This window comes from Panthera onca, chromosome A1, assembly GCF_046562875.1.
Source record: "Panthera onca isolate mPanOnc1 chromosome A1, mPanOnc1 haplotype 2, whole genome shotgun sequence".
NCBI classification, from domain to species: Eukaryota; Metazoa; Chordata; class Mammalia; order Carnivora; family Felidae; genus Panthera; species Panthera onca.
The window spans coordinates 43,898,257-43,918,211 of NC_138339.1; the positions used below are offsets into that span (position 1 = coordinate 43,898,257).

General features: G+C 48.4%; 2 protein-coding genes across 4 annotated transcripts in view; one reads left to right on the forward strand and one right to left on the reverse strand.

Moving 5' to 3' along the window:
- SLC36A1 (solute carrier family 36 member 1) overlaps window positions 1-19,955 on the forward strand; it is a 182,333-nt gene that overhangs the window by 79,633 nt on the left and 82,745 nt on the right. Inside the window, exon 11 of one of the 3 annotated variants that reach the window (XM_078446051.2) lies at window positions 1,529-3,027. The exons of 1 other annotated variant lie outside the window; for it this stretch is intronic. In XM_078446051.2, the coding sequence (XP_078302177.2) occupies window positions 1,529-1,539 (11 nt within the window). In that variant the 3' untranslated portion in view covers window positions 1,540-3,027. Of the gene's footprint in view, window positions 1-1,528; window positions 3,028-6,918; window positions 7,415-19,955 lie in introns of those variants that run through there. One more of the 3 variants, XM_078446058.2, reaches the window with a different exon arrangement.
- The window catches only part of FAT2 (FAT atypical cadherin 2), a 62,619-nt gene that overhangs the window by 4,211 nt on the left and 38,453 nt on the right, over window positions 1-19,955 (reverse strand). Inside the window, exons 15-21 of the mRNA XM_078446063.2 lie at window positions 19,098-19,235; window positions 18,351-18,494; window positions 16,015-16,212; window positions 11,784-12,594; window positions 7,574-7,719; window positions 3,062-3,503; window positions 1,020-1,173 (exon numbers count right to left, since the gene is read on the reverse strand). Coding sequence (XP_078302189.2) covers window positions 1,020-1,173; window positions 3,062-3,503; window positions 7,574-7,719; window positions 11,784-12,594; window positions 16,015-16,212; window positions 18,351-18,494; window positions 19,098-19,235 — 2,033 coding nt within the window. The remainder of the gene's footprint in view (window positions 1-1,019; window positions 1,174-3,061; window positions 3,504-7,573; window positions 7,720-11,783; window positions 12,595-16,014; window positions 16,213-18,350; window positions 18,495-19,097; window positions 19,236-19,955) is intronic.

Below are 19,955 nucleotides of genomic sequence, written 5' to 3' on the forward strand. Positions count from 1 at the left end.
TCCTCCATCCTGCTTGAGTCCCAGTGTCTAAAACTTCACCACCAACAGTTTGTCCTTTGGGGTTAGACATTGTCCTCCCCAGTTCCTCTTGTAAAATGCGAACCCCACTTTCAGGCAGGAAGTACCCTGTGGCACATGTACTGCAGAGAGGTGTGCTGTGAGGCCAGAAATGCCAGGTGCTGAGAGAAAGGACTTGGGTCATAAACACGTGGAGGGATTTGGACCGGCCCTTTCCTTCTCTGGGCCTCAGTTTCCCATCTGTAAAGTGAGTGGGTGAACTACATCAGTGGCTATCTTAGGCACACACTGACAGCAAGGGGATCCCTTGGAAGCTTGTTCTAATTAGAATCCCAGGCCTCACTCCTTGGATATTCTGATATAGTAGGTCCAGAAATCTGTATTTTCCACAAGTATCCCTGATGATTTTTTAAAGGCTCCCAAGCTGGGGAGCCATAAACCTAGATAATTGCCAGGCCTCTTTACCTCTAGGATTCTAGGGATCTGAGGATTCTTGGACTCCCCCAGGCCAACATAATACAAGGCACAGGTAGCTTACAGTGGGGTTCGAGACCCACAACAGTGCGTCATTGTCCTAGTGGACAATGTGGAGTCATTTGTCTAGAGGAGTCATTGTCCCCGGGCCACTTTCTGAGAAGTCGCGGTCCAGAGCAAGAGAGTAAGAACTTTAGCCATGTTCAGACTTCAGCAAAGATTAGAAAAGCCTGAGGAGCTGATTAGAAGTGCAGATTCGTGAACCCCCACCTAGTGAGTCTGATGCAGTAGGTTCAGAATAAGGCTTGAGAAATCTTAATAAGAACTCTCCTCTGAGTGCTCCGATGCAGGTGGTTGGAGGGAGAAGCCTCACCCATGGAAAAGACCAAGAAGCCAGGTCGCTGGAGCACTCCACTCCTGGTCTCCCATTGGCTTCTCCGGAGGTCAGAGTGCAGACGTCATTCATTCCCTCATGGGGCCAAACCCAGGGTGAGGAGCCAATGGCAGGTGGCCTCCCCTATGCTTACCTGTCGCCCATGTAAGGGTGAGGGCAGTTACAGGAGGCTCCTTCAGGGGAGGGGATGCAAGTGCCACCTTCCAGGCACGGTGTCACAGTGCAGTTTTCCCTTCTTTGTTCACAGTGCCTCCCAGAGAACTGTGGGGGACACCTGCAGACATACCCTGGGAGGGAGGGAGGAGAGGGGGGACAGTCAGGCAGCTGCAGGCTGAGAGGCCCTCTGGGACAGAGGGGAGGCCTCGGCATGTTTGCAGACCCACGTGTTCACGTTTAGTTATTGAATGCCTCCTTCTGTGACGAGCACCACGTGCTGCCCTGCTGGGCAAGAAGACGTGATTTCCCTGCCCTCACACAACTTATAGTCTCCGGAGGACCGGCATCTGAAGAATAGTGGTGGATATCCTTCTCATCGTCCCAGACAACGCTTATTCAGTGCTGGTCACCGTTCTAAGAATCTTCAAGTGTTAGCCCATTTGAGCCTCATAACAACTCTGAAGCTGGTTATGTCATCCTCAACAGGTACAGGTTGATGGCGGGTGAGGAAATGAGGCACAGAGAACATATGACGCTTGTTCACGCTCACACAGGAGGTAAATGGCAAATTTGGGACTCCGACCTATTGAACCAGTTGTGTAGAATATCGGTATATTAGTCATCACCATTGAACAACAGAACTTAGGGAGCCAAGGGATAGTGGGAGCTGCAGGGCCAGGGAGGTGGGAGGGGCCAGAGCACCGCCAAGAGCCTGATGCAGGAATTAGGAGTTAGGACTCCATCTTAACAGCAAGGGGAAGCCACTGCAAGGTCCCAAGCAGGAAACGGATGCACTCAGACCTGCTTTGTATAAAGATCCCTCTGGAGCCCTGCTGGAAAACGCAGGTGGGGGCAGAGAAATGAGAGAGCAGGGAGGCAGCTGGCACAAGGGTGAAAGATAACGGTTGCCTGGTAGTGCGGCCAGAGAGGAGGGCTGGCCTCCTTTGATATTTCGCAGATGGAAACAACAGTCCTATCACCCGGGCAAACATGAGAAAACGGGAGGATGCCGAGTGTTGACAGAGATATAGGAGCCTCATGCCCTGCTGGCGGAAGTGCGGGCTGTGTGGCCACGCTGAAGAGTGATTTGGCCCTATTGAGTCAAAATGATGATCTGCATTCTCTGGGCATGCGAATCCCATCCCTGGGCGTGGTGTGTGTGCGTGTGTTGGAGGAAGTTCTCCTGCAGGTTCCCAAGAAGATATGTGTGAGGATATTCATGCAGCATTGTTGATGGAGATGGGATGTTGAAGCCACCAGGGTGCTCGCCGCTAGCTGAGTGGAGAGGGAGAGAATGAGGGCGCGTGGGCACGCTGGGGTACTGTGGCAATGGATACGAACTGTGGCAGCGTGGATGGACCGGTGTAAAAGGTTACGTATCACTTACATAATCAGAAATTCAAGCATGTGCAAAACCAATAATGTACAGTTTGCAAGAACTCATTTAAAAACTTTAAATCCTTGCCTATGGGCTTGGGGAAGGGGAAAGGCAGCTGAGTATAGATTAAAAGGCAATAAAAAAGAGAAACTTGGCACCGACCAATGTTAACCCTACGGTGTATGATGAACTCAAACTGTGGCACCAGAGGTCCCTGTTCGTGCCTGTCTCATCCAAACAAGTCAGTCCTTGTTGAGGAAGAACAAAGACTCCTGGCTCCCCGTGGTGTAAACCTAGCAGATCCCAACCCGTTACTCAAGAGATAGTAAGGGGAGGAGAGAGACGTTTGGAATCAGAGGGCAGGAGTGCTCCACTGGGATCTACACCCCAAACATGCCTCTCTCACCTGACAGCCATGTGCCTTTCACCAATCTGGGTATCCCTTACACAACCCAGCAGTTTCCTGTGCTGTAAAGTGGAGCCATTGGTGACTTTGTTCCAACGCCCTCTCTCCCTCATGGCGCTGTGCTGAAGGGACATACTTTGTAAACTCTTCAGTGATATATGATTGCTAGTTCAACAGGCTAGGGTCTTCTGAAGAGCCTCCTGGGATAAGCCTTGGAGTCATTTCCAGCCCTTACCTGCCCCACGGGTCTGTGAGCACCTTCCGCCATTGAGACATGGGTTTTGGCTGCAGTCATCACTGTGCACGCAGCACTGGGTGAGGGCCTGCCTTTCCAGCAAGCCTGATGCCTTCTTGCCATGGACCAGCAGCTCCAGTGCCTCTCCGTTGACCACAACTGCATCCAGGCAGCCTTCGAAGCCCTGGGACACATTTGGGGAAGAACCCAAGAGAACAAGGCCACCCAGAAAGAGGTCCCCTTCAGGCCTGAGACCCCGGCAGTTCTTTGGGAGCATGAGGGAGGTGTCGCTGGATCTGTCAACCAAGAGGCGAAGGGAAGTGTCTGTCTCCTCCACCACAACGGAGTGCCACTCTTGGTCATTCACATGGAGCCAGGAGGAAAGATTTCCATAGAAACCACCTGGGCAACGGTATTCCAGCTGGAGCACTCCATTGACCAGCTGCAAAGAAAGCCCAGATGCCATCAGCAAAGCCAAGAAGTCCTTGGAAGAGCACTGCTAACAAGCTGCCCGGGCAAAGAATGTCGGTTGTGTCTTCATGGGTCAGGGAGGTAGCGTTTGGTGACTTTTAAGGCTGTTTTAGACATTGTCTTTGTGGAGTATAAAAGCCCTCAAAGTACTTTTCTGTCTATGGTCTCATTTGGCCCTTACCACACTCCATGGATGATCTGGGTAGGGATAGCATCTCCTTTCACAGATGAGGAAACTGAGGCCCAGAGATACCTTGCTGACTGAGACCGTGTCTTTTGGATTCTTCTTTGCAGGCCTTTGTAGTACATTCCTCAACATTGGCCTTCAGGGACACCAAAAACCTCCCTCACCCCCCCTCTCTTCTTCAGCAGTTCCGCTGTAATCAAAGTAGGTCTCTAAGACCTTTCAAGAGGATCCACAGAGGGAGACCATTTTTATAATAATCCTAAGACATTATTTGCCTTTTCTCCTCTCATTCTCTCACGAATATACTTCCAGACATGTGCTACCACAACTGATGAACACAGAGGTACATCTAAAAATCCAGCTGCTTGGGGCGCCTGGGTGGCTCAGTCGGTTAAGCGGCTGACTTCGGCTCAGGTCATGATCTCGCGGTCCGTGAGTTCGAGCCCCGCGTCGGGCTCTGTGCTGACAGCTCAGAGCCTAGAGCCTGTTTCGGATTCTGTGTCTCCCTTTCTCTCTGACCCTCCCCCGTTCATGCTCTGTCTCTCTCTGTCTCCAAAATAAATAAACGTTAAAAAAAAATATTAAAAAAAAAAAAATAAAAATCCAGCTGCCTACTGTTGAGCCATACATGTGTAAGAGAGATATGCAAAAATGTAAAACAATGCCACTCTCTTCTTTTTTCTTAATTCTGGAAATGTAATTATTATTCACAAAAATATGGTATTTGTGTTAACATGTAATACGTTTCTTGTTATTTTTATTTTTTTTAAGTTTGTTTATTTTTCAGAGAGAGGGCAGGGGAGGGGCAGAGAGAGAGGGAGACAGAGAATCCCAAGCAGGCTCCACAGTGTTAGCACAGAGCCTGATGTGAGGCTTGAACTCATGAACAGTGAGATCATGACCTGGGCTGAAACTGAGAGTCAGATGCTTAACTGACTAAGCCACCCAGGCGCCCCTCTTTTTAAATGAATTAATAAATAAAGATTTTAACATTTCTCAGTTTTAATTTCTAATACTGAAAATAGTGAAAGCTATAACCCACATAAACAGAACTTCCCTAGGATCTTCAATTATTTTTAAGAGTGTGAAAAGTCCTGAAATCCAGAAATCTGAGAAAACACTAGGTTAAATCATTTTAGTTTACCTCAGCCCAAGAAATAGGACTACTGTGGCCAAGAGATAGAACTTCTGCTTACTCGGCTGTGTAGAGCTTTTTCTGGGTGAAATTTGAAAATCCAATCCAGTGTTTTATAGAAAGAAGCTGCTTGTTTATACACCACTTTCCCAATTTTTGCCCTGCTTGAATACTACCTATACCATTATATACTTAAAAAGGAAACTTACTATTACTACAGAATGTAGACTCAAAACATTGTCCTTAAATCACTCCTTTCACTTGGTTAGGACCACAAATCTACTGGTCCCATCATCTTTCCATTGTCTCTCAACCTCTGTAAGGGCCTCACTTGTCTCCTTATCCAGTTTAAATTCCATAGCCAAATTCCTGTCCTCTCTTTCTTGGTAGAAGTCACTTGGCAAACCCACAAATCTGGTCAAGTCCAACCGTCCCCCAACTGTATGTGAGCATCATGGAGGTAAACATGGCTGGAGAAAAACATTCAGGCTTGCTTATTGACCTCTCTTTAATTTCATGACCGTGAGTCTCAAATGAGCCCTTCATGGTGCCTAATTATGGTGCTATCTTCCATAGTCGGTTTACTCTCCCAGATGACTATTCTCACAACTTCTCCCTCCTGAGACTCCTGATTCTCCCCTCCCCATCCTTGCTCTTAGCAACCAGGTTGGGACTTATCGGCACTCTTACCATCACATCTCCCCAGCTTGGTGGAGGCCAGTCTCTCCATTCATGCACTAGATCACAACCCCCTTACCTCCTCAAGGATGAGTTTCCATCAACTCTTTCTTTTTTTCTACATCACAAATTGTTCATTCTCTACTGTACCATTCCAGTCATCACAAAAATGCTGTTATTGCTCTAATCTTTAAAAAAAAATGTCTTGAACCCACTTCTTCCATCAGATATCACTTTCTTTGCTCCCTCTTTGTAGCGAAATTCCACCCACCATCCACCATGATACAGAAACCACTGGTTTCAGGGTATTCAGTGACCTCTGTGTTGTCAAATCCAATGATTAATATCACTTCCCATCTCATTTAACCTCTCAGAGCAGCACATTACCAGCTGGTCCCTCCTTCCTTCATGATACGTGTTCTTCATTCAGCTTCCTGGATACGATACTCTTGGTGCCCCCCCCCCCGCCCCCCACATCACTGGCTGCACCTTTTCAGTCTCCTTTGTTGGATCCTCCTCTTCCCCCAGGCCTCTCAATGTTGAAGTGTCGCAAGGATGAATCCTTGGTCTAATCTTTCTTCCAATCTACACTCCTTGGTGATCTCACTCAGTTTCATGGCTTTCGATACTGAGTATATGCCGAATGCTCCCAGATCTTCATCTCTACCCCAGACCTTTCTCACAGACACTATACTTGTTTATCCAGCTCTACTTGTAAGTTCAATAGGCATCTCAGACTTACACCTCCAAATGTGAGCTATCAATCTTCCCCAAACCTGTTCTACCCATAGCCTTCCCAGGGTCTGTTGGCAGCCACTCCATTCCTTCTAGTTACTCAGGCTGAAACTTACTCCTTGCTTTCTCTCCCAGCCCTCATTCAATTCGTCAGGAAATCCTGTTGGCTTTACCTTCAAAAATCTACCCGATTCTGAACCCTTCCTCGCATTTCACTGTCATTACCCTGATCTAGACCACCACCATCTCTCACCTGAATTATTGCAATAGGCTCTTGGCTGGTTCCCTCTGCTTTTATCCTTGTTTCTCTAAAGTTGCTTATCAACCGGAGCCATGGCAACCCTTTTGAATATGTCACATCATGTCAATTCTCTGCTCAAACCTTCTTATGCCCTCCATTTTGCTTGGAATAAAAGCCGAAGCCCTTAAGTGGCCTATGAGAACTTTATAGGTATTCCCTCATCCCATTATATATCTGACTTCGACTCCTACTACTAATTTCTGGGCTTACTTAAAACTGCAACCCCCCCCCCCACCCTCCTGATCCCCCTTATCCTTTTTTTTTTTAAGTCAATGCACTTATCACATTTGGACAAACTATACTTTTCTGAGCCATTATATTTATATTTATTGTCCGTCTTCCCCCTGTAGGGTGAAAACTCTGAGAGAGATTTTTGTCTTATTCACCAATGAGACCCAAGCATCTAGAACAGTGCCTGTCACTAGGTAGATGGTCACTAAATATTTATGGCATAATAATTTCTAACTAGCTGCCAAAGTCTTTTTCTTTGTCAACCTGGGAGATTGGCTTGAGTGTTGGAGGCAGGCAAACTGAGATGTCCTATGAGATGTAATCAGAGGGACTGAAAAAATTCACTTTTCTTCCATGTGAGTCCATGTAACTTAATGCTGGGTTTGTAGCCTTGAGCACCTTGGTGTAGCCAGCCTCCCACCCATCTTGGGAAACACTTGTCTGTTACTCAGCAAAAGTGACAAAAACAAACAAACAAACAAAAAACCACCCTGGCCAGGTGGCCTCATCCATTTCTCCCTCTATCTTCAGAGGCTCTCTCTCCTCCCACAGAGCAGTCTGACCTCTGGTTGTCCTTGGATGTAGATCTCCAGGTTGGGGGCTTTGGCCTTCACAAGTGGAAGGCCTTGCATCTTAACTCAGTAGTCACACTATCATCCCTGAAAACCATGCAGGATTTTCTTTGCCAGAAATTGGGCTTCTTGGCTCTTCCCCCTGCTGCCCCCCAACAGCCTGGCACACCCACGTGAAATCCCTCAGGCTGTAGTGCCTTACCTTCAGGGAGATACACACTGTCTCATTGCTGAACAGGAGAACAGCCTGTGATTGGAGTGTTTTCAGACGGAACCGGATGTGCCAGTTCTGAGCCTCTGGACGACGGTACCGTCCAAAGCTTTGACCGCTGAACCTTGTGGCGGTACCTGGAGAAGCAACCAGAGATGTCAACTCCTTATGAAGAGGTCCCCTTGGAGTCCCCGAGCTGACTTTGTCTCATTCAACCCTTGGGTGACATTGCTCACATTTTATAGATGAAAGAATGAGGCTTCTTGGGGGTGGGGGGTTACTTGTCCAGGGCCATGCAGCTAGACACGGGCCATCACCTTGCACGCTTTCTTTTGGCCCCAGAAACTCTTGCCTTGGGTCCCAGCTTGAGGGAGGAACTGTGAGCCCAAACCAGTAAGAAAGCAAGAATCAAGCTGGAAATGTAACCAATGAAATGTGTGGACATGAAAATTTCTACCCTACGTAGTTTCTGTGTTGTTTTTGACATCACTGGGGGAAGAAGGAGGTAGAATTGGAGAGGATTCTGCATATATACGTAATTTCAGGAATACCACAAAGGTCATTTGCCTCAGGATCTCTCCTTCACCATTAGGAGGGTAACCATTTGAGTAAGCTCTTAACCATATGAAGCACTGTGAGAGGTGGAGAGGACCCTTGGATAAAGGAAGGGGCCCAAACTTCTGTAAAGTCCTGCACGCACATCGCCCTGTAGCAATTGGTAACACACAGTTGCAGAGTAAGGAGTCTTCACTTAAACTTGAGTTTCTCCTGCTTGTTTGACCAGGGGACCCTCTTATGTGGACCACCTATTCAAAGCCCTTGGAAATAGCGCTGTGTGGGCCTGCCTCGGGAAATGCTACATTATACAGATTACTACCTTCCCCAGAAGTGAGTTCAGCTGCTGAATCCCTAAAACCTCAGTGTGGATAAGCTTATCAGTTGTCCAGCAAGGGGAGCAGCTGTATAGGCCCCAGATCTCCCAGATTGTTGAAGAGAGAGAATAAAAGCCAAGAGGAGAAGGAAGAACCAGAAAGCCCGAGGCACATGGCATTTCAAGACCCTAAGAGTGTGTTGTACTCTGAGTCTAAGACTCTCTGATGCTGGCAATTCCGTTGTAGTAGGTCATTACTCGATGGGATATTGAAGATGATGGAGAGCAGGAATTCTCAGACCTGGCTGAATATCAGGACCAGCTGGAGAAAGTTTTAAAATACAGAATGCCACGGTCTACCCTCAGAGAGTATGACTCAATAGTTCTGGAGGAACAAGAGAATCTGCATTTTGTTTATTTATTTATAAAGTTTATTTTTTTATTTTGATTGAGACGGAGGCAGAGTGAGGGGGGAGAGGGGCAGAAAGAGAGGGGAAGAGAGAATTCCAAGCAGGCTCCGCGCTGTCAGCGCAGAGCCCGAAGCAGGGCTCGATCTCACAAAACCGCAAGATCATGACCTGAGCCGAAACCAACAGTTGGACGTTTAACGGACTGGGCCACCCAGGCGCCCCGAGAGTCTGCATTTAAAAAAATCTCCCCACGATGGGTGTAGCGACTGGAAGGGAGACAAGGGAGGTTCCCGAGAAGTGATCCTTGATACAGGTGCTAGTTACACGGGTGTGTTTGGTTTGTGAAAACCGGTTGGGCTGTACACAGGGGTCCATGGATCTTTCTGTATGCCACGTTTCACCAAAATGTTTTAAGAAGTAACAACACAACCCTAATTGATTCTGGTGATTGGTGAGCCAGCCTCTCTAATAATTCTCCAAGCGTAGACCTTGGACCACCTGCTTCAGAACTACCTGAGATGCTGTTTAAAAATGCCAATTCCAAGGAAAAAGAGAGAGAGAGAGAGAGGATGAGAGAGACCGACAGACAAACCAAGAAACAGACTTTAAACTGTAGAGAACAAACTGAAATTTACCAGGGGGGAGGTGGGGGGAGGGATGGGAGAAATAGGGGGATGGCATTAAGAATACATTTATCATGACGAGCACTGAGTAATGTATAGAATTATTGAATCACTCTATTGTACACCCGAAACTAATGTAACACATACAGTATGTCAACTGTACTGGAATTAAAATAAAAACTTTATTTATTTATTTTTAACATTTATTTATTTATTTTTCAATATATGAAATTTATTGTCCAATTGGTTTCCATACAACACCCAGTGCTCATCCCAAAAGGTGCCCTCCTCAATACCGATCCCCCACCCTCCCCTCCCTTCCACCCCCCCATCAACCCTCAGCTTAACATTTATTTATTTTTGAGACAGAGAGAGACAGAGCATGAACGGGGGAGGGTCAGAGAAAGAGGGAGACACAGAATCTGAAACAGGCTCCAGGCTCTGAGCTGTCAGCACAGAGCTCGACGCGGGGCTCGAACCCACGGACCGCGAGATCGTGACCTGAGCCGAAGTCGGCCGCTCAACCGACTGAGCCACCCAGTCGCCCCTAAAAACTTTATTTAAAAAATGCCAATTCTAGGCCTCACCCAAGACTTTCTGAATAACAGACTCTGGAGGTGATACGCAGGAGCAGTTCTCTTTAAAAACACACTCCCCAGATGATTCTGAATAAGCATGAATTTTAGAACCTCCGCTGTCTGGTGCCAGGTGACCGCAAGAGAACCTTCGGCCAGCACAGCGTTCCCTGCAGGCAACCCTGGGGCAAGAGACACAGAAGGGAAACCCTTCCCTCCCACACCCACCCAGAGTAGCTCACCCAGCCTGAGTACAGTGGGACCTAGAAAAAGCCCACAAATCTTTGGAGAAAGAATTTCCCTAATGCAAACTGGGGAGACCCATAAAGGTAGGCCAGGCCAGGCAGGGGGCGATGGTGAAGGGGAGGCGATGCCGTTTTCCCTTTGCCAACATCCCCAAGCTGGTCCAGAGCACTGATTCTTGACGCCAGGGGTGCTGGAGTTGAGTCTAATCAGAAAACTAACTTCCTGTGGGTTGCGGTAAAGAGCTCAAGCTTTAGAGTAGGACACATGGCTATTTAATTAACCAGCCCTTCTTTGGAGGCTGTACAGCGTCGAGCAAACCAACACAATCCCCATCCCTCAGTTTCCACTGTAGTTGGATCTGGTGACCCTGCTTCTCAGGGTGTTGGTGACAGTCAGTTCAGGTAACGTAGACACAGTGCCTGGCGCACAGCAGAGTCCTTCTAGCAACCACCGCCACCGTGTGAATGGCAACCATCACTGACGGGGTGCTTATGATGGGCCTGGCCAAGGTTAAGTGCTTTTATATCCATTAAATAATTTACTCCCAAACCTACTCCAGAAGGCAGATGGTAATATTTTCATTATCTTATAGTTGAGAAACTACAGTTCAGAGGATTTGGCAACCCACCTAAGGTCACACAGCTAGCAAGAGGTGGAGCTGGGGTTTGAACCTGAGCTGTCTAGTCTAAATCTTGAGATTATAAGCAGCACGCTATAGCAGGAATAACAGTAGAAGTAGCAGTAACTCATGTTTACTGACCACTGTCTGTATGTCAGGCACTTTTTTTTTTAATGTTTATTTTTGAGAGAGAGAGAGAGAGACAGAGCGCAAGCAGGGGAGGGGCAGAGAGAGAGGGAGACACAGAATCTGAAACAGGCTCCAGGCTCTGAGCGGTCAGCACAGAGCCCGACGTGGGGCTTGAACTCATGGACCATGAGATCATGACCCGAGCCGAAGTCGGACACTTAACCGACCAAGCCACCCAGGTGCCCCTTATTTGTTATTTTTATTTTATTTTATTTTTTCATTTCTATTTGGTTCTTTTTTTTTTTTTTTTTTTTTTTTTTAGCAAGCCCTTGACATTTAACACTCATTTAATTCCTCTAACCGCCCAAAGGCACGGAGAGGCTAGATCATTTTCCTAAGGTTAGTTGGCGAGCAAGGGACAGAGCTGGGATTCAAACCCAGGCAGTCTGATGTCAGAGTCTGCTCTTAGCCATCCTGCTACTTACTTGCCTCTTGATTCCTGACTATTATTTTCAAAACTCCAAAAAGTGGCCGGGAATGGGGTGCTGTTCCATGACTAGATTTGGGGAGGCTGCCACCTGTCTCGCGGTGGCCTGTAGACTGTGGCCTTTAGCCCTGTTAAAACCCCCCTCTCACTACTCCCCGGGGCCTCCCTGGGATCTCCACCCCCAGAGCCAGTCTGGCTGAGCCCCGCAGTGCTGGGTGTCTTGGAGAAGCCCGTCACTCACCATTGCAAGAGCAGCTCCTCTCCAGGCGGTGCCGCGGGGTCAGGATGCTGAGCCTGGCTGTGCTGTAGGTGGGTCCCACCCTGGGGTCCAGGTGCACCGTCTCTTGGCACCTTTGACCCTGGCAGCTCGGGCCCTGGCAGGGCACCACGGGCATGGCTGACCTCATCTGAATTCCCACCGACTGCTCCATCTCCTCGGCCGAGCGAGTGATGATGGATGCCAGCTCCTGGAGCTTGTAGAAGGTTCCAGAATGCCCCTCAAAGACCAAGAGCACGTCCACCCCAGCCGTGGTGTCTGCAGGCTGAAGGCTGGCCAGGTGGATGTTAGCTCGTCTGATGTCCAGTTTGTTGCTGAGGAACCTCTGCAGGTTCCTCCAGTGGTCACTTACCAGCTCCTCCGGGGTGAGCTGGTGGAAGCCCATCCACAGGGCCTGCTGCAGAGCCTCCCGCCCCACGTGCCACACGTGGACGTGGACCCCAGCAGTGGTGGTGAAGGTCCCGTCATCGACGGTGACGTTGAAAGCATAGCGGCCGCGAGACAGGCCCTGGGTGGCGATAATCTTGCCATCGGTTGCGCCCACCGAGAAGTGCCTGCCCAGGGTCTCCTCTCCTGCCAAGCTGTAGGTCAGTGTGTCCTGAGGGTCTCGGTCCGTGGCGTGGATTTTGCCCACCATGCCCCCCTGGAACTCCTCCTCCCCGACGGTGATGAAGATCTCCAGTGGCAGGGCCGAGGGTGGGTAGTGGCTCTGCTCCGTGATGTGGACTCTGACGGACGTCGAGGACGAGAGGGGAGGGATGCCGCTGTCTGACACCTGTGGACAGAACGGGCACTGCCGTCACCATGGGCTGCAGCTGTCGGTGGCCCAGACCAGGCCGGGCCTCCTTGGGCAGCCTGGTCTCTCCGCTAAGGGGGCAGGCTCAACGCGCTGTCAGAGGTGAAAAAGAAAACAAGGACTCCAAACGCACCGGAGGTTTTGTGGAGGGAGTTCCATCCCCTACCACATGGTAAAGCTGAGCTCCCTTTCCTCATTTGACATCTCTCTGAGCCTCTTCCTAAGTCTCTCTGGCCACTCGAACGCGAGCCTCCTTCCTCTCCAACGTCCCTCGTTCTGTCTCCTTCCTTTTTTAAAATTTTTTAACGTTTATTTATTATTGAGAGACAGAGCACCAGCAGGGAAGGGCAGAGGAAGAGGGAGACAGAATCTGAAGCAGGCTCCAGGCTCCGAGCTGTCAGCACAGAGCCCAATGCGGGGCTCGAACTCATGAACCGCGAGATCATGACCTGAGTCAAAGTCGGATGCTCAACCGACTGAGCCACCCAGGTGCCCCCTGTCTCCTTCCTTAAGCGACGCATCACATGTCTCTTCGTGATTCCTATGTGCATCCTTCGTGGTTCCTGTCAGCCTAAGGAGGTTCTCCTTGGACACCCCTTTACTATGTGATTGGGGTTGGAGTGGGCCTTTGTCCCTCAGCTAACAGATACTCGCTGAGTCCTTTCCCCGGGCCAGAGACAATAGATACATCGCTAAATACACAAGGGAATGTCAGACTCGGAGGAGGTACCGTGAAGGAAATCACCAGAGCATGGGGCAGAGATGTGAAGAGTGAAAGGGACCTAACCCAGATCAGGTGGGAGGGGAGGCATCTCTGAGGAGCTGAGTTCTGAGGGGTGAGGAGAGGTGAGAAGAGCAGGTGACACAGGGAACAGCAAGCGTCAAGCCCTCGGGTGGAAAGAGCGTGATGAGCTCGACCAAGCAGAAAGGGGCCCCGGTTGCTGGAGTGAGTGGGCAGGGCTGAGGGCAGAGGAGGGCTCGAGGGAGGCCGCCCGGTCACTTACGGGCTGAGGAGCACAAGGTCAGGTTTTATGTCAGAGGCAATGAAAAGCCACGAAGGTTTTAACAAGGCCATGCCGTGACCTCAGTTAAGCAAGGAAGAGAATGTAAATAAAAAATGCCTTTTTCCTTTCACGTTTTGCCAAACATCCCTGCAACTTTGTGTCCAGATTAGCAAGAACGAAGTATCCTTCCTCTCCTCAGGGACGTTATCATTTTCACAGCTGTCAGCCCAGGGCCTCCACAACTTTCTCTAGAGTCATATCTTATTCCCGTGCTTTGAATGGGGGGAGAAGGTTGTGAAATGACACCTACTACTGGGATTTGTGCGCAACACAGATGAGGTCATCAATAGCAATGACAGTGGTTAAGACTACTGCTAAGTATGATATACAGCTGGCATCACTGTGCGCAAAACTGTGTGCCAGTCACTTTTAAATGTTTCCGATGCATATATGAGATAGCATATCAACACTAACCCAAACCCTAGCCTTTCTTACGAGATAGATGCCACGAAATCTCCCATTTTACAACAGGTATAACTGAGGCTCAGAGAGGTCAAGTAACTCGCCGAAGGTCACACAGCAGGTTAAGTCCCGAGCAGAATCTGAACTACCTGGGTCCACAGCCTGTTTTTTTGCTGGCCTCTAGTACCTCCCAGTGAACGAAAGTGGAAATACAGGACAAATGCAGGAGATGGTGATGCCGATAGTTACCGAGCGATTGTCTGGGTCAAGAAACAGAGTTCAGGAAGCTGTTCTCTTTCATCTCTCCCTAGGCAGTCATGTCCATGCCCTGAGCTTTGAGAACCCTCTACATTAGCCCACACCTGTGTGCTGAGCTGCAGATTCTCATTCCCAACGACCTGCTGGACACTTAGATGTCTCATGGGCACCTGAAAGGTGACCGGTGCAAAACAGGATCCTCACTTTACCCCATAAACCTGTTCTTCCCCCACCCCACCATCTTTCCAGCTTCATAAGTGGCCCCACCACCCAGTCTTCACTGGAGCCAGGAACCTGGGAGTCACCCCTGATTCTTCTCCCCCCCCCCCCCGCCCGTTTCTAATCTATCACCAACTCCTGTTTATTTCCATGCAGAGCTTGTCCCTAATCTATCCACTCCCTGCGTCTTCATTATCAGCTCAAGGTTTCAGCACCATTGGCTCCAGCTGGGATTGGAAGTAGTAATAAAAGTAATACCAAGGCTTATAGTTAGGATTGGCTCTACTTTCTGGTTTGCCCGGGTCAGTCTTGATTTTCACTAATTGATCCTGTTGTGGCTCAGCGATCGCCAATGAATGTTTTTAGCGCCTCTCTCCCTCTCAAGAGCCTCACAGTTTGGACCTCACGTAGTACGGTCACCCAAGCTATGAGACCTCCATGACCCAGCCACCCCATGTCTTCAGCTTATTCCCATTATAGATCTGAGGCCACTTCAAGCGCTTGTTCCAGAGCTTGAACTCTTGGCTTGAGACTTTGGCTCATCTTGTTCCTGCCTGTGACACTTTCCTGCCCATTTTCACACAGCTCACTTCTCAGGTCCCAGCTCAAAGGTCCCCTCCTCGTGAGGGCAGCCATCCTCTGAATATGTCTCCCCTGTGCCCTGTGAGCCTCTCGTCACTTTCTTTCTTCATCTGTTTATTGTTTATCTCCGTGATTGGAATCAAAAGCCCATGAGGACCATCCCCTTCTTTCCGCCTGCTACATTACTAGCAGCAAGCATAGGGGCTGACACGTGATGGGTGCTCAATATTTGTTCAAAGACTCAGTGAATGACTGACTGGCTGGCTGGATGAATGGATGGATCCGTCATCCTGATCCCAGGGAAGAAGTTCACAGCACAATAGGATCCACTGTGACTTGAGATTTAAGAAAGGGATTTTGAGGGAATTAAATGAAGAAGAAACCTTTAACCACCATCTTGACCACTTTACTTTGGCTGTTCTTGGGCTGCCCTTTGCAACATCACCGTAATCCCCTTCACACGTATGTATGTTCTCCAGTTTGGACCCCACACCAATTTCTGTGAGGTTCAGAGAGCTGTTCTGGCTCAGGGAGTTAGAGCCAGAGTGAGGGTATGCTTCTGCCTGGAGGCAGTGTAGGAATTAAGAGCTTAGGCTCTAGGGTCAGAGTGTTTGGTCTGGAGCAACCCACCTCTGCCACTTATTAGCAGTATTGCTTTAAGCCAGTCGCTCAAGCTCCCTGTGCCTCAGTTGCTACATCTGTAAAGCCCATTGCGAGGATTTAATGCAATGAGACCCGTGGAGAACTTAACCCAGGGCCCAGCACCTAGTGCGAGCTCTGTACACTTCCCCCTAATAATAGGAGCACTGGCAGTGCTTTTGCCAGCACATTACTGTCCCCATGGTCACCACCAGTGGCCCAACACAGCTCTCACCTTGATCTGAAGCTGATACCACTCCTGGACTCTCTTTCTCAGGCCCATGGTGGTCACCAGCCATCCATCAGGGGTCACTCGGAAGGCAGAGCCATCATTCCCCTTGGTGATTCGGAATGAGTAGGGGGGGCCGTTCTCGGGGGAGTCTGGGTCACTCAGGATCAACTGCAGGACTTTGCTGCCAATGGGTGAGTTCTCCTGAGACAGAGAGTGACAGGAAATCAAAGAGCAAAATGAATTCCAGTCCTTCCTTTTGCATCTTTCTGGGTCCCCTCCTCTGGGCTGAGTCCTCAGCACTCTGGCTGCTCTCAGACCATGCCTGGACCTCGAGCTGTCATTCATTCATTCATTCATTCGTTCGTTCTGCCAGCCTCTGAATTAGTTGTTGGCTCCGCCAATCTTGACCAAGAGCTTTCTGAGGGCGGTGCTGGGTCTTAGAAACAAAGCCCTTGGAGGCCAGAAGGGTCCCTAGAATCCCCTTATCCTACAGAAGGTGACTTGTGCAAGTTCACACAGCTGGCGATTCACGTATATAAATTCGTAAGCGCCTGGGATCCACGTGGAAATTTTGTGATGCGTAGGGTCAACTGAACACTTATAAATGGTTTCCTGTTTAGAAGACCAATGGAACAGCCACTCAATGAGAACATTTAAAAACGAGTAGGAATTCAACTAAAAAATAGATTTCCTGGGTACTGTTCCAGTCTTTGCTCCATAACATGGGAATTCAGTATCTATAACACAGTGGTGGTTCACTGTCTTTTTGCAACAAAGTCCTATCTATGAACAGAAATCCGATGGACAGAAATTAATGGTTGCCTATCCAATAGACATTCCTTCCTTCCTTTCTTACAAAACCTGACTTTTGTTCAGGTGTGGGGTGGCCGTATCTCAGAAAAGTTGTGTCCTTATTAAGAAGAGATGGACTATGATTGGTCTAAGTCAGTTATAAAATCTGATTTCAAGTGCGTTTTTGGTTTAATGTTGATCATGTAATCTGATTCTGATCATTGGAGAAGTCAACCAGATGAGGGTTTTAAGAAGTTTTCTTCTTTGCTAAAAACAGAGTGGGGGGAAGTCCCCTTCTGTTTGCCTTTGAAGATGGTTAGACAAGGATGTGATGCTGGAGCTGCAGCAGCCATTTTGTAACCATGAGAAAGAAGGTGAGGGAATTCCAAAGAAGCCAGCTGAAAGCTGTGATACTGTTTTTCTGATGAAATAACCAATTCTGGAGTAGAACTTCCCACCATCATACCTTTTGTTACATGAAATAAATCTTTATTATTTAACAAGGTTTTAGTAAGATAATCTGTTATTGGCAGTCAAAGCATCCTACCTAATACTCATAATATACAAACAAGTGAATGACTCTGGCTGATACATAGCAGGACCCATGATTCTGCCGTCTTATCCTCGTCCTCACCTCCCTCACCTCTTATGGTCACAATTCCCTAGGCCCTCTTCAAATCCCATTTGTAAACCATCAGTATGATGAAAATAGAATGAGATCTGGAAAATCTTCTGCATGTAAATCCCAGATTTGCCACATTCTAACAATGGCACATTTCTGCACCTCCATTTTAAAACCTGTAAAGTGGACAGAGTAGGCCTCCTTATCCTTGGTGATATGTTCTAACATCCCCAGTGGATGCCAAAAACCATGGATAGTAACCACACCTTGTATATACTGGGATTTTTTTCTATACATACATACCTACGATAAAGTTTCATTTATAAATGAGGCACAATAAGAGATTAACAACAATAACTAATGATAAAATAGAAAATTATAACAATATACTCTAATAAAAGTTATGTGAGTGTGGTCTCTCTCTCTAAGTATCTGTATTCACCCTTCTTCTTGTGACCATGTGAGGATAGTAAGATGCCTACATGATGAAGTGACGTAAGATGAACGACATAAGCACACAGCCTGTGTGATGTACATTAAGCTACTACTGACCTTCTGATGATATGTCAGAAGGGGATCACCAGCTTCTGGACCGTGACTGACTAGGGGTCAGCCTGGCTGAAACCACAGAGAGCAAAACCACGAATAAGGGGGCGGGGGGCAGTGGTTACCGTACTACCTGTTTCATGCAGCTATGCAGGTCCCAAATGAGGTAATGGATGTGCAAGTGCCTAGCACATTGCCTGATTATTTGTTAATGCTGTGATTCATAGTCCCCTTTTGCAGGCTGTGTTGCCATTAGGGATATCAGTTGGCAAGGTCACAGCCCATGTTTGGATGAACTGATATCAGTGGTGAACACCCTCCACTAGGAGGGAGATGAAGGGAGGAAGGCTTCAAGATGTCTTTGGAAGCTCAAGCGTACCTGGACGGAGGTGCTGTAGTTGAGCTGGAAGAACCTCGGTGGATTATCATTGACATCAACCACTTGGATAGCGATGTCTGTGTCCCCATGCAGTGGGGGCCGCCCGCTGTCTGTGGCTCGGAGCCTCAGGGAATAGCTAGAAGTCTGTATAGCAAGATGCCGGTAGAGAGTTAGCAACAAGACCCCTCAGTTCTGCCCCATGACTCATCACTAATGTTTTCCCCAAAATAAGATGGAGACGCTCCGCTATGCCTGCCTCCATTGCCCGTACATACTATTTTAGGGTCCAGGTTTTGGAGACAGGAAGAAATAGTTTGATTTCCAGTTGAACCATTTCCTAGCTGTGAGACATGGAGAAGGTGACTAAACATCTGTGAGATTATTGGGACCCACGCCCTAGGATTATTTTAAGGACCAAGTGTATGTAAAGCACTTAGCAAAGTTCCTGGCACAGAGCAGGTGCTCAGTAAACAAGAATTTATTATTGATTTATTACTATTGATTTATTATCTAATGGCTCCTTGTCAATAGTAAGAAGCTAGCCTGAGCTCCTCTAAGGGAGGTTAAGGGTCACTTAGTCCCTCTCCTGCCTCTGGCCTCATAGGCCACAGAGACCACAGAGAGAAAACAAGTGAGGGCAGGTCTGGAGAAGTCAGCATGGGGTGCTGACCACAGTTCTCTGGACCTGCACTGGGACCATACCTCTGCTCTGATGAGCTCGGGTCGGGCCCCTCCCACATGACTCACCTGTTCCCAATCCAGGGCCTTGGCCACCTGCAGCTCCCCCTTCTTGGGGTGGACGGTGAAGTGCCCGAGCTGGTTCCCTCCTACCAGGCTGTAAGTGATGGCACTATTTACAGGTCCGTCTTCATCAGTGGCTGACACCTGCAGCAGTGGGAGGGTAGCTGTGAATGGAGGTCAAGAGGGACCTGAGGGAATATTGGCCCCTGGGAGTGTAAAGGGAACAGATGAGTGTCCCCTCCAATGATTGCCATCAGAGTGGCAGTCCCATGGGCCACAGTCATCCCTACCAAAGGAATCTCTTCATTTTATTTATTTATTTATTTATTTATTTTTATTTTTATTTTTTTTTAAATTTTTTTTTAATGTTTATTTATTTTTGAGACAGAGAGAGACAGAGCATGAATGGGGGAGGGTCAGAGAGAGGGAGACACAGAATCCGAAACAGGCTCCAGGCTCTGAGCCGTCAGCACAGAGCCTGACGCGTGACTCGAACTCACGGACCGCGAGATCATGACCTGAGCTGAAGTCGGCCGCTTAACCGACTGAGCCGCCCAGGCGCCCATCTTCATTTTATATCGTAGGATAGATTTCAGCATGCCATGGTTCATTCATGTACTCATTCACTCATACCGACAGGATGCTAGGTCCGGAACTAGGAGGTGAGGGGCATGCCAAAATGAATATGCCCACCGGGAAGTTTAATGTCTAATGTTATGGGTCATTCTGATTTGAGGAAACGTGTGATCAGCTTTATGAGAGCACAGAGAACACAGCGGTAAATTCTACCTGGGGAGATTAGCAAAGCATTCATGAGTCCCAGAAGGATAAGAAGGGTTTCTGGGAGTGGAGCCAGCATTCCAG